Source organism: Gymnoscopelus microlampas (genome assembly GCF_963454915.1).
Source record: "Gymnoscopelus microlampas genome assembly, chromosome: 11".
Taxonomy (NCBI): domain Eukaryota; kingdom Metazoa; phylum Chordata; class Actinopteri; order Myctophiformes; family Myctophidae; genus Gymnoscopelus; species Gymnoscopelus microlampas.
The window spans coordinates 26,005,423-26,024,559 of record NC_139948.1 but is presented as its reverse complement, the minus strand read 5'-3'; the positions used below and the strand labels follow the sequence as shown (position 1 = coordinate 26,024,559).

Sequence of the window (19,137 nt, the reverse complement as noted above, 5' to 3'; positions counted from 1 at the left end):
GTGTGTGTCTGTCTGTCTTCCTTTTAAGGACCCCAATTGAAACAAGCCTATAAGCTTTCTTGTGCAGTGTTTATCCTTTTAGTTGACCTTGTACCAGTGAATTGTACCTTTTCCTATGCAAACTGATAATAAAAACCTCATTCAATCAATCAAACTGCCTCACATAACAGGTGGTGATCAGTTAAGGCGTTTATTCTCAAAGAAAAACTGTACATTTTCCTATGCAAACTGCAATCAATCAAACAGTAGAACAAGTTGTAAACGGAGCTATGCAAATAGGGAAATAGTTAAAGAGAAATTCCCCTCTTAAATAAAGCCATTTATAATGAATCTCGCACAACTGATTGATTATATAATTGCAGTGCAGTGGTAAAGTAGGTAATTTCAATAGAATGTATCTAAGCAGCTCAAAGTGAGCATGCTGCCCCCCTCTCCCTCTCTCATTCTCTCACACAAACGGTGGGTGAAAGCTCTGGGCGAAAAGTATGGTGGTGGGCGAAAGTTATGGGCGAAAGGTCTGCGGGTGGGCGAACGTTCCGCTCAAAACACGGGCGAAAGGGATTTGGGGCGAAACTAGGTCTGGTTACCAAGCCTGAGAGCCTACTATAATAATATTTGTTTTATTCATTAGAGAGAATAGACTCAGAGCAATATCGAATTGATTACAATTTTTTTTCCCGGTATAATGGATTATGACCTCGTTGGGGAGGTAGCCTATGTTCCACAGATTCGGGCATGTAGCTCTGGTCCAGAGCGTTAGTGAGTTCAATGGTATTTTATATTGACCAGATCTGTAGACAGGGCGCAAGTGAGCTGTGTTCCGTGAGCAGAAATAATAAGACTTCGGGTTGACGATCTCTTCAGAATAAGAGTACCCTCTGGAGTAAAAAGAAACCATTGAAAACCATTTAAAAACGGTTCATTTGCACATTAAAACTATAAATTAAGCATTTAAACGAAGCTATACAACACATATTATGTTTCTGTGTGACAAAAACGTTTTTTTAAAGATTAAAAATGTATCTAAATGGATAAATGCTGTTCAAAGGAGTGCTAGCTAGCCTATAGAAATTGGACACTGGACCGGAGACGGACACGTGTGCCAACACTTGTGACATACTCACACGTTGTAATGTATTTTTAAAATAGATTTGTGTCTTTTAAAAAACATAAAAAAATCTCGATCTTATTTTTCTTATTAAGGCAACCGGAAACCTTATTTCTGCTAGATCGAAAACCGGATGTCCTATTTCTGCTCATGGAACGGAGCTGCGCAAGTGGAGTAAATAAAATAATTTCCGTATCGCGGACATTTTTATTTTCTGCCCAAAAAGTGTATTTTACAGAGAAGGTGGGGTGCTGAGAGGCTTCCCACCTCCGAGAATAGACTTTCAACAACACACAACAGCCTTTGTTTCGGTGAGTAATATTGAACATAGAGTTATAACTGTAGTATACAACCCTCGTAGACCTATTTATGATTCTGACGTTTTCAATCTACGAGAGTTGTAGGGTTCACGCCCCATGGAGACATGGACTTTCTGCACTATGCCCTGCAGATACTCCAAACGTGTACAAGTTGAAAATAGGTGCTTACCCCCAAGCCCCAAATGTTAACTGTCTCTACGCGTTAGTAGTTTAATGTAATAATCCATATATTTTAATAAAGAAGTATTTTAATGACGTCTGTGGCCGATTCTGTCGGAAGTTCCCAATGGGCGGTAGTGACGGGGCGCATCCGATGAAACCCGGAATTACACTAAATGTAAACAGGAAGTAAACGAGGGTGAAAAAATGGCGTTCAGCCACAGACGGCATTAAAAGACTTCTTTATTTAAAGATATGGATTATTACATTAAACTACTACCGCGTAGAGACAGTTAAAGGTAGGGTAAGTGATTTTCTTTGGTTAAAATAAGTGTTAAATAGCTCTATATTCTGATAGTACTCATTGCTAGAGTGTGTGTTCAGTAAAAGGAGTCTCCTTGTCTCTCCAGCTCTTTATAAAACAGAAAATGCATTTTCTTTTCAGTTTCAGTTTCATTTCCAATTTTATCCAATAAGGATAGAGAATTCAGTCAGGATACAGATTAAACAAGTGAAATTGGAAGTGATGACACTAAGAAATGAGCTGACAAAATGGGAACTAGAACACTCTAAAAATTAAGCTGATAAATGGGTACTCTCTTCTGATTGGCTGAAATATTGTCACCTACCAAAAAAATGTATTTTCTGTTTATTAAAGAGCTGGAGAGACGAGGAGGCCCCTGCTACTGAACAAACACTCTATACCAATGATTACTATCACAATATAGTGCTTTAACCTTTTAACAAAATACTTTTAGTTTTAACCAAAAATATCACTTACCCTACGTTTAACATTTGGGGCTTATGGGTAAGCACCTTTATTTTCAATTTGTACACGTTTGGAGTATCTGCGGGGCATTGTGCAGAAAGTCCATGTCTCCATGGGGCGTGAACCCTACAACTCTCGTAGATTGAAAACGTCAGAATCATAAATACGTCTACGAGGGTTGTATACTACAGCTAAGTTATAATATATCTAGAGGGCACAAGTGCCCCCAGCTATTCATTTCTATTAAAGTGCACAGTGGCGTTTTGAAGCACCCGGAAGTAAGAATAGGAACCAAATCAACCATTATGGAACCAATATGAACCAAGCCCCCAGAGTTGCTGAGAAACATTGAAGCCACCACCCCAGTGGCCAAAGCTGGAACTGCAGGTGGGGAGAAATACATGCACGAGCAAAACATACTGAGAGATATTTATATATATAGAGATATAAATATGTAAACATATTATACATAAATATATATGCATTTACATATAAGTATGCATCTCGAGTGTATTTAATAAATATCTTGCGTTCAATCCTTGACACACGGGCTGCCGTAGAACGCAAAAAGGACAATAGTGCGCATGCTCATAACTCTATGGTGTGTCCAAAAACGACTCAATAATTCTACTTCCGGCAGGCTTCCGGGTGCTTCAAAACGCCACTGAGCACATTCATTGAAATGATAGCTGGGGGCGGGCGGGGCAATCCTCCCTCTAGTTATATTATACCTCTATGATATGAACCAATGGAATGGATCCATGGGTCGTGACGCGTTGTGAGCATGCGCACAAAACGGGAGACGCACGCGCAGTAGCATTTTAAGTGTATTCTCAGATTTTTAGCTCGAGACCCAAAATACAAAAAATATTTTTAAATAATCATACTTAAATCAAAATACAGGAAACAAAACATAAACGAATATTTACTTGTGACCCATAAAAATGTGTCCGCGACCCACTAATGTGTCCCGACCACTGTAACAGGGGGCTAGACTACCAAACCAGAAACGTAGCCTATTCTTCTGTGCCCTTTCCCTTCATAAAGAATTACAGGCCTATACAGTGTGCACATCGAAAAACAAGATTTTGTTTTTATGCATATAAGCCTTTGTCCGCTGTTCACCTGGCGCTATGACTTATATGCATATCAAACTTCTGGGCTTGAAGTTAAACTTGTATACTTTCAGTTTCCTTTCTGCGTAAAGAAAAGTGTTTCAAATAGCCAATGGTTCAAATTCTGCTACAAGTTAAGTTGCTGCTGTATATTTACGGAGCATGTATCCGCCATAAACAAATTTATTTTGTAACATTTTGTAAAAAATATACACGTTTTACTGAATGTCAGGCAGATTTGTTTCGGATGCACTACTGCAGTAAGTGCTATGTTGTGTATTAGGTACTGTACGTGTAGAGGGTTCAGAAAATGGCTCTATTTATAGTTTTGCACAAAAACATACACCCCCCATTTTTTAAGATTATCAGAACTACTCTATCAGTATTTGACACTTTGTATGTGATTTCACATCTTATTAGACTTCCAAGTCAGTAGATGGCGCTCCTGTGAATCATAGAGGAAACACTATATAGTCTTGGCCCCACGCATGCGCGGCTCAGTAATAAACCCCTGCTGGCTGAGGAAGGCAAGAGATAGTAACGTGTCCTGTTCCTCATTTTTCACAGATTCACAGTGCACCCTTGCCTGTGTATCACTTGTACCGACCCAGATTCCCCTAGGTCTGAGGCCGGTAACAATTGGGGGCTCGTCCGGGATTCAGCGCCACCTAGCTGGGAACCAAGCCACTACGTCGCCAGCCAGATCTATCAACAGTGCCGGTGGTGCCCCTCCTGGCCGTGCCAGTCCGTCCTCCAGTATGGGTGAGCAGGTGGTGAGATTTACTGATGTAGCTGCTCTGTTTCCACGCAGAGAGTTTAAACTTGATGGTGCTCAGATTTCTGACACAGGGTCTGTACGTGTACATATGTCGTACATTACATTACATTACATTACATTACATTACATTACATTGCAGTCATTTAGCAGAGCCTTTTATCCAAAGCGACTTACAATATGTGCATTCAACATAGGTGGGGAACGAAACTACTAATCACCAGAAGCATTAAGTGCATTCTCTTCTAAAACAAGCAACCAAGAGTATACCTAGCACTAAAGTAAAAGTGCAATATATCAGCTACCTACTTTCATAAACAGATGAGACAAAGTAGGAAAATCAAATGAGCAAGAGCTAAAACAAATAAGTGTAACGAATAAACAAGATCCAATAAAACAAGAGTTCTTACTAGTTAACTAGTTAACAACAAGTAGGCAAGGCGAAGAGGAAGGGTAGTGTTTCCTGAAGAGGTGGGTTTTCAGCCTGAGGCGAAAGATGGGCAGTGACTCTGCTGTCCTGACATCAGTGGGGAGTTCATTCCACCACTGTGGGGCCAGAACAGAAAAAAGTCGTGACCGTGTAGATCGGCCAGAGGGACCCTTGAGCGACGAGGCAATCAGTCGCCCCGAGGTGGCCGACCGAAGTGGTCGGGCAGGGGTGTAAGCATCGACCATAGCCCGTACAGTAGCCTTTGTAAACAAATGGATGAATGGTTAAATGAAGGGTTTAGTGAGTCAGAGGTTATCCACACTGTGCTTAAGATAACTAAACCTGGTGCATTCAGGGAGATGTTAACTAACAAAGATGACCTTAATATGAGTGAGTTTTCTCCGCTCCCACATTAGAGACAAAAACAGCACTGAGCTCTTTCAGGAGCTTAGTACTGCCAGACAGCAAGACAAAGAGGGCCCACAGCAATTTTTGTGTTAAACAGAGAGTTGTTTTTGAGTCACAACAGCCAGGTGCAGATTTTAGACCCCTTTCCCTCTTTAGTAGATGTCCCCAGTGGCTCATCAAAAAATTGCCAAAATCCCTTTTCAGAATTTCACTAAACATGTATCTATCTGTCACAGAGAACAATTCTGGGCACACTTTACTGAGGCCAAACCCATTAACCATTCTCCCAACAACCCAAAGCCCATAAACCGTCCCACTGCTCAAACCTGCTCCGCTCTGACTCGAGATAAATGGCACCCACCAATTCATCTTATTAGACTTCCAAGTCAGTAGATGGCGCTCCTGTGAATCATAGAGGAAACACTATAGTCTTGGCCCCACACATGAGAAACTTAGTATTACTTGCATGGTTCTTTTAAGCAGACGCGTCGCTAGGTCTCTACTAGATCGGGGCAGGCAACGGGCACGCGCGCGTGCATGTGCCTTTTTTTCCCCGCGGATTTGGGTACTTCCCCCCCCGTTTTTTGTTACTTTATTTCGGTTTTAGGGTTAGGGGTAGGGTTAGGTTAGGGTGATAGATATATAATTTTTTTTTTTTAAATATATATATATATATATATATATAGGCCTATATATTTTTTTTTTGTCTAAATCATTCATACAGATACAGATGTATTATGATTGGGTTTATTCTGAAGCAAATAAAATGTTATACAATAATGTCGCTAGACGTAGTAAGAATGGCTGTGATATTACATGCATTTACATAATGTAATACGAAATGTAACATCACAGCTAGGGCTGCATGGTGCATCTGTCAGTAAGTGTGTCAACTGTCAACCGTTCAAATGTTTCCGGTTCGGCGGTTGACACTATGCTCAGATAATTTAAGGAAGTCAACAACACAGAATATAAGCACCGTAAAAGACAATGTCATCAAGGTTGAACTTGCTACGTTGCAGGAAGATTATAAAGTAGGCTAAAAGGCTAAAGCCAAGATCATTGATAGCCTAGGTTAAACATTATACACATTTTATTCATGTTTTAAAAGTAGGCTTACTTTTTTCATTTGAAATTCAGACCGGATATCTGAAATGGAGAGCACCAGAGATGATTCTAATGAGGAGAAGCAGGAGGAAGAGACAATTCTAGGGGAAGAGAGGGGGTTGAATGATCGAAGGAGCAGTAAGCGACTGAGGTTTCCAGAGGATAAAAGGAGGAGCAGTCTGCGGAGAGGAAAGAGAGTGAGGTATCATTGTGAGGAGAATGAAGAGGGACAGGGGCATGATGAAGAGGAGGAGGACGACGGTGTAGAGGGACAGGGGCATGATGAAGAGGAGGAGGACGACGGTGAAGTTCAATATTTTTGTTCAATTACCTTGCCTTTGTTACCTACATAGATCATAATGAACGTTCTTAACTCTTAAAGTACACACTTCATTGCCCTGATTATTGTGCTCTGTGGACAATCTTGGTCTGGCAATAACATTTATTGGATGTTGACATCTAGAGAGAGCAAGCTTTGAATTGGACGTGATTCCTGTCACCTGCGGGAGCAAATGCGGGACCAAATGCGGGAGCAAATGCGAGAGCAAATGCGAGAGCAAAAAGGGAACCCTGGATGTAGAACAGCTTGCCAGGGGTAAGTGGGCATCTGCTCTCAGTAATTACGGTTATTCTTAACAAATGTACTAATGTGCTCTTGTCTGCACCAACATCTGCATTCAGATACATCTGAACTTCTGAAGTGTTCCTGTATCTTTGGGCTGTACCCTGTTTAGGTGAGAAGTGTATCGAGTGTGAGGGGCGCTGGTATTCACCCAATGAGTTTGAGATCTTTGGAGGAAAAGGTTGCTCTAAGAAATGGAAACATTCTATCTGTTATGATGACCAACCCTTGGAGGTTTTGTTTGAAGTAAGAACGCAACTGTATAAGCACAGCACAAAATATTATGCTATATATACACTGATACAATTTAGTGTACACTATTAATCAGTATTGCTTTTAATGTTTATTATAAAAGCTGCACTGCAGTTTTCACAATATGTTGGTGGCCCCAAGTGGCAGCAAGAGGTAACTATTTTGATTCTCCCTCCACTGGTCTTACCCAATTAAAGGTATAGCATTTTTTTTTTTTTACTGGAAATTAAATATTTCCTCGTGAGAGAATGAAGAATGCTACTAAATGTCTTTTAGTAGGTTTATTTGATACAACAGATGACAATAATATAATGATTGGACACACAAATATGAGAGAGAGAGAGAGAGAGAGAGTGATGAATGGAAAGTGGTGAAAATCGCCTCAAATGGTTCGGGAGTCTGACACTGATCTCAAAGTTAGAAATAACTAGATACAAAGTTCCAGGAGGATGCACTCTCACGGGTACAAATGCGATATAGACGACCCTGATGCAGTATTTTGGCTGAACGGTCTCCTTCCTCAGTTATTTTTTATTTAGCGAATGCAAAGTCCTTAAGCCAAGCAGTTGCCTCCTGGTCTGCTGTATGGAGGGTGACTAATCCTCCTTTCAGTCTTTGGAGAGGACAAACTTCTATGATGTGCTCCATAGTTTGTTCCTCTCCACAAGCACACAGTGGGCTTGGGCTACTGTCCCACTTGTGAAGGCTGGCCAAGCAGGGGCCATGTCCAGTCCTTCCTCAGTATCATCCATGTGCCCCCCTTATCCGCCTTAGCCTAGCCTATGTTTACATTCTCTACAAGGACACTCCAACCAGACATGATCATAACACTCTGCACTAATAATGAACTGATTTAGCTTGCAGTCATACAGAACAAGTTATGAAATAGGAATAGAAAGAATCATTAATCAATCAATAATCAACAGGAATAAAAGGTAATTTCCGTTACAATTACGTGATTTAGAGAATTATGCAACATTTATGTTTGTTTAAAAATCTTGCATAGTGCAGCTTTACTACTACTACTACTACTACTACTAGTCTACTACTGGATGTACACAATTCAGAGGCCTGCTTAAGCCTGCCTAGCATATCTGCTGCTAATGATTGTCACCACCACTGAAGTGTATAGTAGGCTACTCACTTCATTAAATGTGGCTCAACTTGGATTGACTGGACATATTGTTGATGCACATTACAGTACTGTTCGTTATCTGCACATATATTCCTAATGTATGCACATGTCACTGGTGATACACTATACTGTACATATCTGTTGATATACATGACAGTTGATTTTCTGAACACATTTTGCTCTATGCACATATTACTGGTGATACAGTGGTAGGGCACACCCGACACTTATACTGTATATAGTATTTACTATTTAAAGTTCACTTACACATAGATAAAGGTACATATTATACTTCACAACGTGCTATTGTTATTGTATATATTTGTTTATTTTTGTATTCTTTATCTTTTACTATTGTTACTTTATTGCTATTTATTTGCTATTTGTTGGTACAATGTTGAGGAACTGAACTGTCTATCCATTCTCTGTCTTTACCCTCTAACTGTCACTCATCACAGCAGGGTCATTTGAAGACTGCTGGGTTTAAGAAGAGAAACACAGAGGATAAAAAGGTGATCTTATATGGGCAATAACTTAGGCAGGTTTCTGAACATTCCATAGCCCTCCTCTGAGACACAGAGCGAGTAGAGAGAAATGATACAATCTTATAATTAGCATTAGTGAAGATTGAACCAATTATATGAAGATAGGTTGAAAATGTGGTCCTTTAATCTCTGATCTTTCTCTCTTACTCGAGTCAGATGAATAATTGCAGGAAGATGAAGCTTGGAGGCCACACGATACCTGTGCAGCAGAGGAATGAAAAAGAACATGATGAGGTAGAGGAAGGAGGGGAGGATGAAGACTCAGAGGGTGAAAGACGAACAGAAAACAAGGGAAGTTATTCTGAAATGAAAGAAGGTGAAGATGATGAATTCTTATCAACTAATTATAGAATAAACACAGAGGCCAAACTGATTAGGGATTGACTGTTTTTATTTCCTTCCAGGAGAGAAGAGGTCTATCCTCAAAGGCTTAAATATCCCCCTCAGGAGATTGTCTGCGGTAAGATGCCAATGATAGGAAGCTGTTTCCATCTTCCCTTTGTGCCTGGCTTTGCCTAGTGCACCGCTGAAATATATCACAAAACTCACAAAGTAAAGATAATTCTTTAAAAACGTATTGAGCACCGTATTCCAAAAAGAAAAAAAAAAAGTTTTGACCTTACTGTCCAATCTTTAGCGATTGAAAGTAAGTTACTATATGTGTAGAAAAAAACGCACAAATCACAATGTGGTGTTCAGTAGTGAAGACGCGTCCATGTAGCCTCGTCATACAACATACATTTCATCATCAGCTCATGTCCGCAGGGACATTTGTGTGCATCCTAGATATGATGACCACGCTTTTATGCACAGACAAGTACACTTAAAGGTACAATTAGTTTCTACTTGCTCTGTGTCTCATAGGAGGGCGGCTGTTCACAGTACATAAATCCGCCTACCAGTGACATTATCGTTAGGCAGGTGTTTTTTCTCCAAAAAAGATTAAAAAAATTGTGTTTAGATTTTTATTAACACGAAAACAATGGCTTCCATTATAGCATGCTAACCTTCCAGGAATAGAATGTCTGCCGTTTCTATTAGCTTGGATTCCCCATCGATGATGTCACTGGGTTTCTGAACTGTCCACAGTCCTCTGAGACACAGAGTGAGTAGTCAAAAATGGTATATTATCATGTGCATTAGTCCTCTAATGCACATGCACAATTTAAGTGATGTTCATAGGCAGGTTTTGTTAATGGATAAATGAGAATAAATACATTCTCAAAGCTTTGTTAAGAGAATAACAGGAATTAAATAATTGATGCAAGATAGAGTAGAACTAAAACAGACTGTAGACCACTGGACCTCTTCTCACAATGGCCTCTTGCCATGGCACAAGCCCTTCAGTAAAAAACAGAATCAGCCATCAACACACATGTTTTTGTTGATGATAATGATGCCTATGAAATCACGATTGACTGCATTATAATTACAGCATGTATAAATTAAATTAATGTTTTTTTTTTGTCTTAGACCAAAATAAGTATTCTTTCATCCAACAGTAAAGACGATCTGGAATCAGGTTTGTACATAATTGTTGCATCTCATAATGTCAACAGTATCTTGTTATAGAGCAATGTAATGAATGAATGAATAAGCAATCAGCTTGAATTGACAGCTTTACCACCATGCACCAACAGCGTTGTATGGGGGAATGTTTCTGCCCCTGTCTGTCTGTCTGTCTGTATGTCTGTCTGTCTGTCTGTCTGTCTTTTAGCAAAACAACTTTAGAACAGATGATTTTCATGAAATTTGGTGGGAATGATCAGTAGGCTTCTCCGAAGAGATGATAAGAAGGGTGAATTGTCTTTGCTCACCCTGCTGAAAAATGTGAAAAATATTAAAACTATTATATTCATCTTTTTTCATTCAATCAACCACAATCGGCACTATTATATTCACCTTTTTCATTCAATCAACCACAATCGGCCACAAAGTACCAATCATTAGATAACTTCCTGTATATACTGGGTCATTTTGTTGTTCTGAAGTAATAATCCAGCCCTGTGAACAGAGAATTGCTCTATGCCACTAGAAGACTGCGCTGAGGATGATGAGACGCAACATAGTGAAGAGCCTAGAGAGGACAGCACTGGGACAGAAACAGAGGACATGACGACAACAAAGATGCCCTTACTAAGTTCCAGATCAGATCACAATTCCTTTCAATGTGCTGAAGAAGTTAACGCAGAAGAGATTAGGTGCAGGGACAGAGAAATATGCGGCAATCGGGTACAAGAGGGGACAGAAATCAAGAAGGGAGGTTCTGCCAATGAAACCTGTGGAAGAGCCTTGCCCATGACGAATCAAATGACTAACACCTCACCGCCCGATGTCAAGCCCCACGTCAGCGGCATAGACAGGCAGGCTGCAACAACCTGCAAGCTGTCTGAAATCCCTGCCGTCCCTATCTTAATTAGTAACATAGTGTCACATAGCACCATGACCACAGGTATGTGTTGTATTTCTTTTTATATATTAAAAAAGGTAGCATTTTGTTACTAGCTGCTAATAAATGTCTGTGTTTCTTGAAAGAGTGAGATATAGGCTGTAATGCATTCCAATATTTCAGAGCTTGATTCTTGTGTTAAATCAAGCATTTGAGTGAACTGACTTATGTAGTTAATATAACATTTTAATACCATTGCACTGTTTGTCACCCACAGAGCATCAAGAGGTTATTATTAAGAGACAGGAAAAAGATGGACCAATAAAAACACAGCTCTGTGAGGAACAGGTGGGAGAAGTGAATATTAAAGATGAGCAGATAAAGACAGAAAGTGGCGGACAAAGTAGCTCTCATGGTGATGGGCGTCTTCACACATCAGGTTCTGAAAACAACACTCAACCCGGCGCTACTGGACAGACTAATGATGAAACAACAGTTCAACCGCAATCCATCCACTCAGAGCCAGCCACAAGTACTCTACTGTCACAGAATCACCGCCTGCCTTCCTCAGTTCCAAACGCTCATGACCAGAACACCAAAAGAAAGACTTATGGCTTCAAAAGAAAGAGGCCATTAAGTCTCACCTGGAAACAAGGCTACAGTGGCCAAGACAAGGCTCGGGAGAAGAGACGTGAGAGGAGGGAGCACAGAATGTGCCAAGCACTGGAGCAACTCTGCTCCAAACAAGATACAGTCATAGAGCTGCTGAAGAGACTCACAGACCAGGGCTGCAGGAAAGAAGAAAGAGAATAGCATTTTCTTAAAGGTATTGTAGGGAACATTAAGCCTAAATTTAAAAAATATTTATATATATTTTGCATTTTTTCCCCTCTATCAGCCACTATATAATGATGCTGGGGTGTTTTCCTGCATTGAAACACAGGCCTCTTTCTGAAATCCGTATTTTCCCTATTGTTGTTGTTGTTGTTATGTTTGTCCGGGACGTAAGGAAGTCTATGGAAGTCTATGGAGGCATCACCCCCTGGTGGCCAGGAAACGAACTGCACAAACATAAACAATTCAGGGAAAATACGTTTTTCAGAAAGAGGCCTGTGTTTCAATGCTTTTCCCAGCATCATTATATAGTGGCTGATAGAGGGGAAAAAATACAAAATATATATATATACATATTTTTTAAATTTAGGCTTAATGTTGCCTACAATGCCTTTAATGTTACTTTGCATAGTGGGATAAGTGTCCCGACCTGAAAATGTATTTTCTGTTAATTTAAGAGCTGGAGAGATTGGGTCGGGGAGACACCTCTTACTGAACAAACCATATCAGTGATTACTATCAGAATATAGAGCTTTAAGTTTTGAACAAAATGTATCACTTACACCACCTATAAAAAAAAACGACTGCCAATAAGCCATTGGCTTCTTGCATTGTAACCAATTCTTCTAAATTACTGTATATGTTTCAATGGAAACAAGTCCCCGGGACTTTTCTGTGTTATCCTTTTAGCCTTAATGTCTGACTGTACCTCCTGTTTACATTTCTGATTAATAAAGTATTCAATCAATCAATGTACTGTGCTACGTTTGATATTGTGTTAATAAATGTACCGGGGGTATACAATAGATATTACTATGTAATAGAAAGAAAACACAAAACACATTTGACTACCATTAGAAAAGCTTAAAAGTGGGTGCAGTAGCAGTGATACTGAATGTGAATCAATTCTGAATCAGGTTGTTTGCAGGGGAGATGAAGGCTGTTCTGTTTTAGTTCTACTTGATTCAAGTGCAGCATTCGATACAACTGACCATAACATCCTCATAAATTGCCTTGAGAGCTGGGTTGGCCTCAGAATGTGTTTGGTTACGAACTTATAGAATAGCATTTCAATCACAATATATTATTATTACAAATACAGTAGTTGTTGAAGTTGTATTATTATGATAATAATACAAATAATTTGTTTTTAAAAACAAAACAATCTTCCGTCAACTTTACACATGATATCCAGCATGTTGATTTATACTCACCTATCTGTAGACATTGTTGCCTGTCATCTATATTATACACTTCGTCAAGTACTTGAGTTCAATAAAAACCAGGACGGCGTAACTTTCCAGTTTAACATGATGACGATCAATTTAATGAATGCTTTAAAAAAAACTATAAATACTCCAACTGCATACTTATTATCTATGTAAGTAGCTATGTCTTCTATCTTAATATCTTCTTCTATTAATTGAATGTAGGCCTATGTTGATCTGTTCGATCTGAATCCGTATTGACTGTCCGTCAACAATTCATGCTATTCAATGAAATTGTCCAATATTTCCAATATTTTGAGAACTATAATTAGTAAATTGATGTCTATCTACAGCTTTATATTGTGGATAAACCATAAACTGTCTCCATTTTACTTTTAATCAATGGCTTAGCTATATGTTTTGGCTTCCTGTTGTATTGCTTTAGTGGGCAAGGTTTGCCAATCATTATATTACAACAATTTGAATATTTTCATTTTTAATAGACCACCAGTATCATCTTCTTCATACACTGTTTTCCAGTGTTGTGCTGGTAGTTCATTTCTGAATGTATTCATAGATTATTCCATTATCACTCCTGTAATTTATCATGCTATTTTACATTATCACAGGCAAATCACACAAACCGGCAAATGGTCATGTCATTAACTAATAGCCAAATCACTATGTTGTTTTCCACATTATGTATATTATGATAATAATTAGATAGATAATAGATACTATTATTATCTATTAGACTGGCACAGTGTAGTGCAATTCTAATTGGCTTGGTGATTGTTGGATATTGATTGATTGATTGTTTGATTGATTGTTTGTTTGATTGATTGATTGATTGATTGATTTAATACTTTATTAACAGTTTGCAAAAAAACACAGAGATACAGTTCCATACAAAAGAATGCTAAAAGGATTAACCCAAGAAAGCACTATGGCTTGTTTCATTTGGGGTCCTGTGTATTTAATTAATTGAAACATTTAAAGACAAACAATAATACGATAACGAGAATAGGAGAATACTATTGCCTATAAACAATGCATTATTATTATTATTATTACATTTATTTTTGTATTATTATTATTATCATTATTATTATTATTATTATTATTATTATTATTATTTACTACTGTCATGGGTTGTTGCTTAAATTGTATGTAAATTGACACTCAGAAATAGACGAGAAAATAGAAATCGTTTTTCAGCGGAACCATTGGCAAGTCACTCACGAGGAGGGGGAACAATAACAAGACCGGACCAATATGGCGGCGTTTTGGCATTTATTCCGAGTGATGCTCTCGTAAAAAAAAAACATTCAACTCACTAAACATACGTAATGAATTAACTTTTTCGACAACATGTTGACTTTAACATTGTGTCGTTAGAAGATTAGAATTGTTAACATTAGGTACAGTGGTTAACTATCAGCTTCCCAGTATGTGGGGTGAGATCGAGCCTCCAGCTACACCGCCTAGTTCACATGAGAGCAGTGACAGGCCCACAATGACCGTCGTTGAACCAGTAGACTCGAACACACGGCCTCTAGGATGCGACTTTACATACATCAGAGCACCACAGCAGAACAAGCAGGTGAGATGGGTGTGAGTCTACCGTTATTAACGATTATTTATTCGCATTTGTATGCGTTTGAGCCACGGACCACCATTTGATGAGATTTAGACTCTCAGACCCAACACTTTTTATATTTTGTTATCGTTGGATAAGATTTTGTCCACAGTTCCATGCTGTATTGATGTGGTACCATAGGAGTTCCCTTGCCCATAGGGATACATTTTCACAGGTCAAGATACTTTGACAAGAGCATGACTATTTCACCCATTTTCTTCCATTGATTTCCCACTCAATTTTGCTTCATTGTGTTCCCTTCTATCCAAGCATACCTCAGATGGTGTCCTTCAGGCTGTCTCCAGCAGTGCGAGCGCTATGTTGGAGGCAGTGGCTGTTAGTGGGTGCATGGTGAAGAGCCAGCAGATAGGGGATGCTGAGCTGACAATAGAGGAGCGCAGAGAGGAGCTGCTGAAGCAATATCAGAGCAGACCCCTGGTGTTCCTGGAGAGGTATCAGGTAGGGCTCAATTATATGTGTGCAACACAGTATATGAACTCGTGTGTTTGTGAGAGTGAAAGAGTATTTCTGTGTATCTGAGTGAGATGAAAAGAGAGATTGAGGAGTAGTGTAGATCTGTTTTTGTGTGCAAGCAAACTTAAGTTTAGTAAGTAGTAGGCACCTGACAGATGGACATAAAACTAAAGAAATAACATTCATGCTGAGCTTATTCTGAAACAGAGCGTGACCCAAATTTCTGCTTCTAAATTTCTGCAGTCTTGTTAAAAAATCCTCAATCACAAAAGTTGTGTCCAATAGTTCTGCTCTTCCATTTTTCCAGGCTCACCTGAAGCCCAAGAATCTGGAGGCATTCTCTCATCTCCGGTCTGATTCGCGGGCCCAGCACTACTGCAGAGTGATACAGAGACGGGCTGTTGGACACGCAGACAAGACCAGGGTCCGAAACCAGCGCTATGCTGCACTCAGGGCCCTCCAGAGGGGTAAGGGTTCCTGAGAATATGTTCATATTTATTATTATTATTCTAATAGGATCAAAAGAATGATAGCCTAAGTGTCATTCATTCATTCGAATAGCTTCTCTGATGGTCCAGTGGCGAAGCCCGAGGATCCTCAACATGATGTTTGTGTGTCCACAATTTTAGATCCTCAGTACATGCAATGTCCTTAATAACAGGAAAATCCAGACAATATATACAGACAGACAGACAGACAGACAGACAGACCCTGTTCTAGGTGTCTTGACCTTAAGCCACACTGTAAAAATAATCAACTCTGGGGGGCAAGATCACCTGATAAGACCACATATACCACATAAATGAGTACTTCTTGCAGCCGGCCTGGGTTTGAGTTTGATCCTAGGCACTTTACTTCATTTCATATCCCCTCTCTCTCCCACCATTCCTGTCTCTCTCACTATCACTATAAAAAAGTAAGCAGAAATGGCAAAACAAAAGATCAGATAATAATACACTCAACCAACCATGTATAGTGTCATCTTTCTATGTTTTTCTGCCTTTGTCTCTCCCTCCTTTCCCAGAGGGTCAGTATTTTAGTGAGGAGCAGATGCGCACAAGGGAGCCCCTACTGTATGAGCAGTACATTGGCCAGTATCTGACAGATGATGAGGTGGGATGACTTTGTTCTACACAATTTCTAATCAGTTCTATTTGTGTTACTTGTGTTGAGTTGTTTTCTTTTGTTTTTGTGAATTGCCTGAATTGGAAATGCTTCATTTTCTACCTAATATACAAGCACAGGATTTTTTTTCAACATTGCATTGGTGCATAATCATAAAAGGACACGACATGCTACTTTACTTTAGTATTATGCTCACACATATATTACGTGGTGTTGTTTTTTACAACTGGTAGTGTTTGTATTGATAAATATTAGCCGGCACAAGTCTGAATCAATTATCAATTATGACAGAATTAGAATTATTAGTTATTGCATTGTTGTGAAAAAGGTATATTTCTTTACAAAACAAGACCGTCTAACACTGGCATAACCTTGAACATTTTTCAACTGTGACATTAAAATCAAAAGTCAAATCAAACCGTCTATTTGGAGAATTAACACGCCTAAATAAAGGCTTGCAGTACTTAATGTCACAATATGCTAATTCTGCCTTGTCATTTACCTTTCACAACAGTTACTGGTACGCTCTCAGGAGGCTATGCAGGGAGGTGCAGAAGGACAAGTGGGGGGCCCAGGCGAAGGCAATGCAGGGCTGGCCCACCTCCTCCTCAACTCCTACCAGGAGAGGCTGATACAGAATCAATTGCAGGAGGAGCAGGAGAGAGAGGAGGCCACACAGGAGGAAGATGAAGATGATGATGGTGAGAGCAGAACACTCTGCAGAGCTGTCGAGACTTTTTGTGGTCACTAAGATGCACTTATAGTCATTTGAACTTTGGTGCAATGGAGTGGTCCGAAGGCATGTTGAGTGGAAAACTTTTCTCTCTCTGTCTCAAAGTGTACCTCTCTCCTCTCAATTTGTCTCACTTACTCGCTTGTACCATCCCTCTCTCTTTCCATCAGTAAGAGCATGGATCATCCTCTGTGAACTTAGATGATGGATTGGGTGGCCAAACTCTTCTTCCCTTTCTCTCCCTTCTCACACTCTACTCCTCTTCCATTGGATCAGTCGGGGATAATGTCTATTTGTTCCCAGGCGATGTTTCAGGAAAAGAGGAGTGGGAGCCAACCGCACAGGAGAAGACCATGCTCAAGGAGGAGTTTGTCAGCCAGATGCACCAGCGTTTCCTGGACGGCAAAGACAAGGATTTCAACTACAGGTTACCAATCATTGACATTTACACCTTATACTTCAAGCAAAGGGGTGCTCTGTGGATTAGTGGCGGGTAATACACCACACAAATCCTTTGTTTAAAGGAAAGGATTGTGTGTAAATTAGCTTTAAGTTACTTAACAGCAGATGTTTTCACAACACGTGAGCAGCCTCTGAACTGAGGCAAAGCAAAACTGAGTGAAGGATTATGGAGGTTATTGCAAAATACCATGACAATTACCACCACACATTTTGCAGAAATCCTGCACTTTCACATAGTTTGGTATATTGGCCCTGACTGGCTACTTTGTCAAGATGTTTTTACAGTGTGTACTGAATGATAATATACATATATTTATTTTGTGTGCGTATGTCTGGGTGGCTGTGTGTGTGCATGTATATTGCAGTGAGGTTGATGAGAACCCTGATTATGACAACTTGGACATAGTGAGCAGAGATGCAGAGGATAAGTACTTTGATGATGATGATGAGGAAGAGGAAGAAGATGAAGAGGAAAATGAACAGGAAGATGATGAAGATGATAAAATGGCAGAATAGTATATATTGTTTCACACACACTGCTGTGATTTAACTGTAAATACCACTGTCTACACAATAAAGGAAGTGTGTTTTTCTATTTTTAACTATTGTCTAAATATATGAATGGCTATTAATAACAATTCTGTGTGATACTCATTCACAACAGCCTCAACAAAACAGATATTAAACACAGGTGTGTTCATTCAGCCAGTTAGGCTAAACATCGAACCACACTAGGCTTAGAACCAAATTCCCTGGTAGTTTACATTGCACATTTAATTATTGGAATGTTGTTGTATGTGGAATGTCTCGCAGTTGTCCAGCAGATGGTGCTGTTTTGTCTCATTAGTAATTGTCCAATTCTGAAGCTCGTGTGAAAAGTGGAGATATTTTGCTAAACAAACACATGGTTTCTTCCAGAAATTTCAAATGGATATTAAACTAGATTACAATAGCTGACCCCAAGTCGCAGCAAATAATTATTGGGTTAGTATCACATCATGCAGCGCTGCAACTTTTATTGCCACCGCGATTAAATGTAGCCTATATGTATTATGTAATATCAGCCATTCTAGGGAATGAGAAATCCTCAGCATTAGCAGCACGATTCGGGTTTGTAGCGCTAGTACCCTATTGCTCGAAGGGATGATCGCACTGTGAGTGGCTAGTTGATAACCAGTTTGGTGGAATACAGAGTGTTTTGGTGCCGACCTTTCCGTCTGGAATAATCATCTGGTGATATCTTAAAAGAATCCATGGTCATGGATAGTACAATACTCTGGTGATAACTTTTATATAAATTAAGATTGTTACAGCGGCAGCTTGATGAGACAGTATTTTCTGCATAAAATATGCAGGAATAAAAACTCCAGTTTTTATTTAGCTGCGACTGCGAGTTCAGCCCAAACTTATACACTGTCAACACTCTTATCTGCTCAAAATAATTTGTTGCCGGACAACCAGGTAACCAATCACAACACGACCGCGGCCCGCCTGTCCTGCCAGGAATGGGATCTTGTCTTGACTCCAG

At 39.6% G+C, this 19,137-nt stretch overlaps 2 protein-coding genes across 6 annotated transcripts; both read left to right on the top strand.

Moving 5' to 3' along the window:
- The first annotated feature begins 601 nt into the window (after positions 1-601).
- On the top strand, positions 602-12,785 carry LOC311056299 (uncharacterized protein). Of its 3 annotated transcripts, XM_084072820.1 has the most exons (13): positions 602-793; positions 1,270-1,419; positions 4,039-4,233; positions 6,225-6,452; positions 6,655-6,686; positions 6,735-6,786; positions 6,926-7,059; positions 8,659-8,712; positions 8,902-9,061; positions 9,150-9,205; positions 10,219-10,267; positions 10,760-11,197; positions 11,412-12,785. In XM_084072820.1, the coding sequence occupies exons 3-13, from the start codon at positions 4,230-4,232 to the stop codon at positions 11,945-11,947; spliced, it is 1,743 nt and encodes a 580-aa protein (XP_083928946.1). In that variant the 5' UTR covers positions 602-793; positions 1,270-1,419; positions 4,039-4,229; the 3' UTR covers positions 11,948-12,785. The 3 variants fall into 3 exon arrangements, with proteins under 3 accessions (XP_083928946.1, XP_083928945.1, XP_083928944.1); XM_084072819.1 differs by having other exon boundaries at positions 6,655-6,786; XM_084072818.1 differs by having other exon boundaries at positions 6,225-6,494; positions 6,655-6,786.
- A 1,662-nt stretch (positions 12,786-14,447) lies between these two features.
- Positions 14,448-18,204, top strand: ccdc97 (coiled-coil domain containing 97). Of its 3 annotated transcripts, none has more exons than XM_084071590.1 (7): positions 14,448-14,779; positions 15,096-15,274; positions 15,597-15,756; positions 16,314-16,402; positions 16,929-17,115; positions 17,451-17,574; positions 17,975-18,204. In XM_084071590.1, the coding sequence occupies exons 1-7, from the start codon at positions 14,737-14,739 to the stop codon at positions 18,123-18,125; spliced, it is 933 nt and encodes a 310-aa protein (XP_083927716.1). In that variant the 5' UTR covers positions 14,448-14,736; the 3' UTR covers positions 18,126-18,204. The 3 variants fall into 3 exon arrangements, with proteins under 3 accessions (XP_083927716.1, XP_083927715.1, XP_083927714.1); XM_084071589.1 differs by having other exon boundaries at positions 15,086-15,274; positions 16,929-17,112; XM_084071588.1 differs by having other exon boundaries at positions 15,086-15,274.
- Positions 18,205-19,137: the final 933 nt, after the last annotated feature.

What these genes read in the sequence shown, in the direction of transcription:
- LOC311056299 (XM_084072818.1), top strand. An exon ending in TGAAGAGGAGGAGGACGACG is followed by an intron (nt 6,495 to 6,654) that starts GTGAAGTTCAAT and finishes GTTGACATCTAG; the next exon opens with AGAGAGCAAGCTTTGAATTG. An exon ending in TTATTCTGAAATGAAAGAAG is followed by an intron (nt 9,062 to 9,149) that starts GTGAAGATGATG and finishes ATTTCCTTCCAG; the next exon opens with GAGAGAAGAGGTCTATCCTC.
- ccdc97 (XM_084071588.1), top strand. Translation starts at nt 14,627, where the DNA reads ATGTGGGGTGAGATCGAGCCTCCAGCTACACCGCCTAGTTCACATGAG. An exon ending in AGTATCTGACAGATGATGAG is followed by an intron (nt 16,403 to 16,928) that starts GTGGGATGACTT and finishes CTTTCACAACAG; the next exon opens with TTACTGGTACGCTCTCAGGA. An exon ending in GGAAGATGAAGATGATGATG is followed by an intron (nt 17,116 to 17,450) that starts GTGAGAGCAGAA and finishes ATTTGTTCCCAG; the next exon opens with GCGATGTTTCAGGAAAAGAG.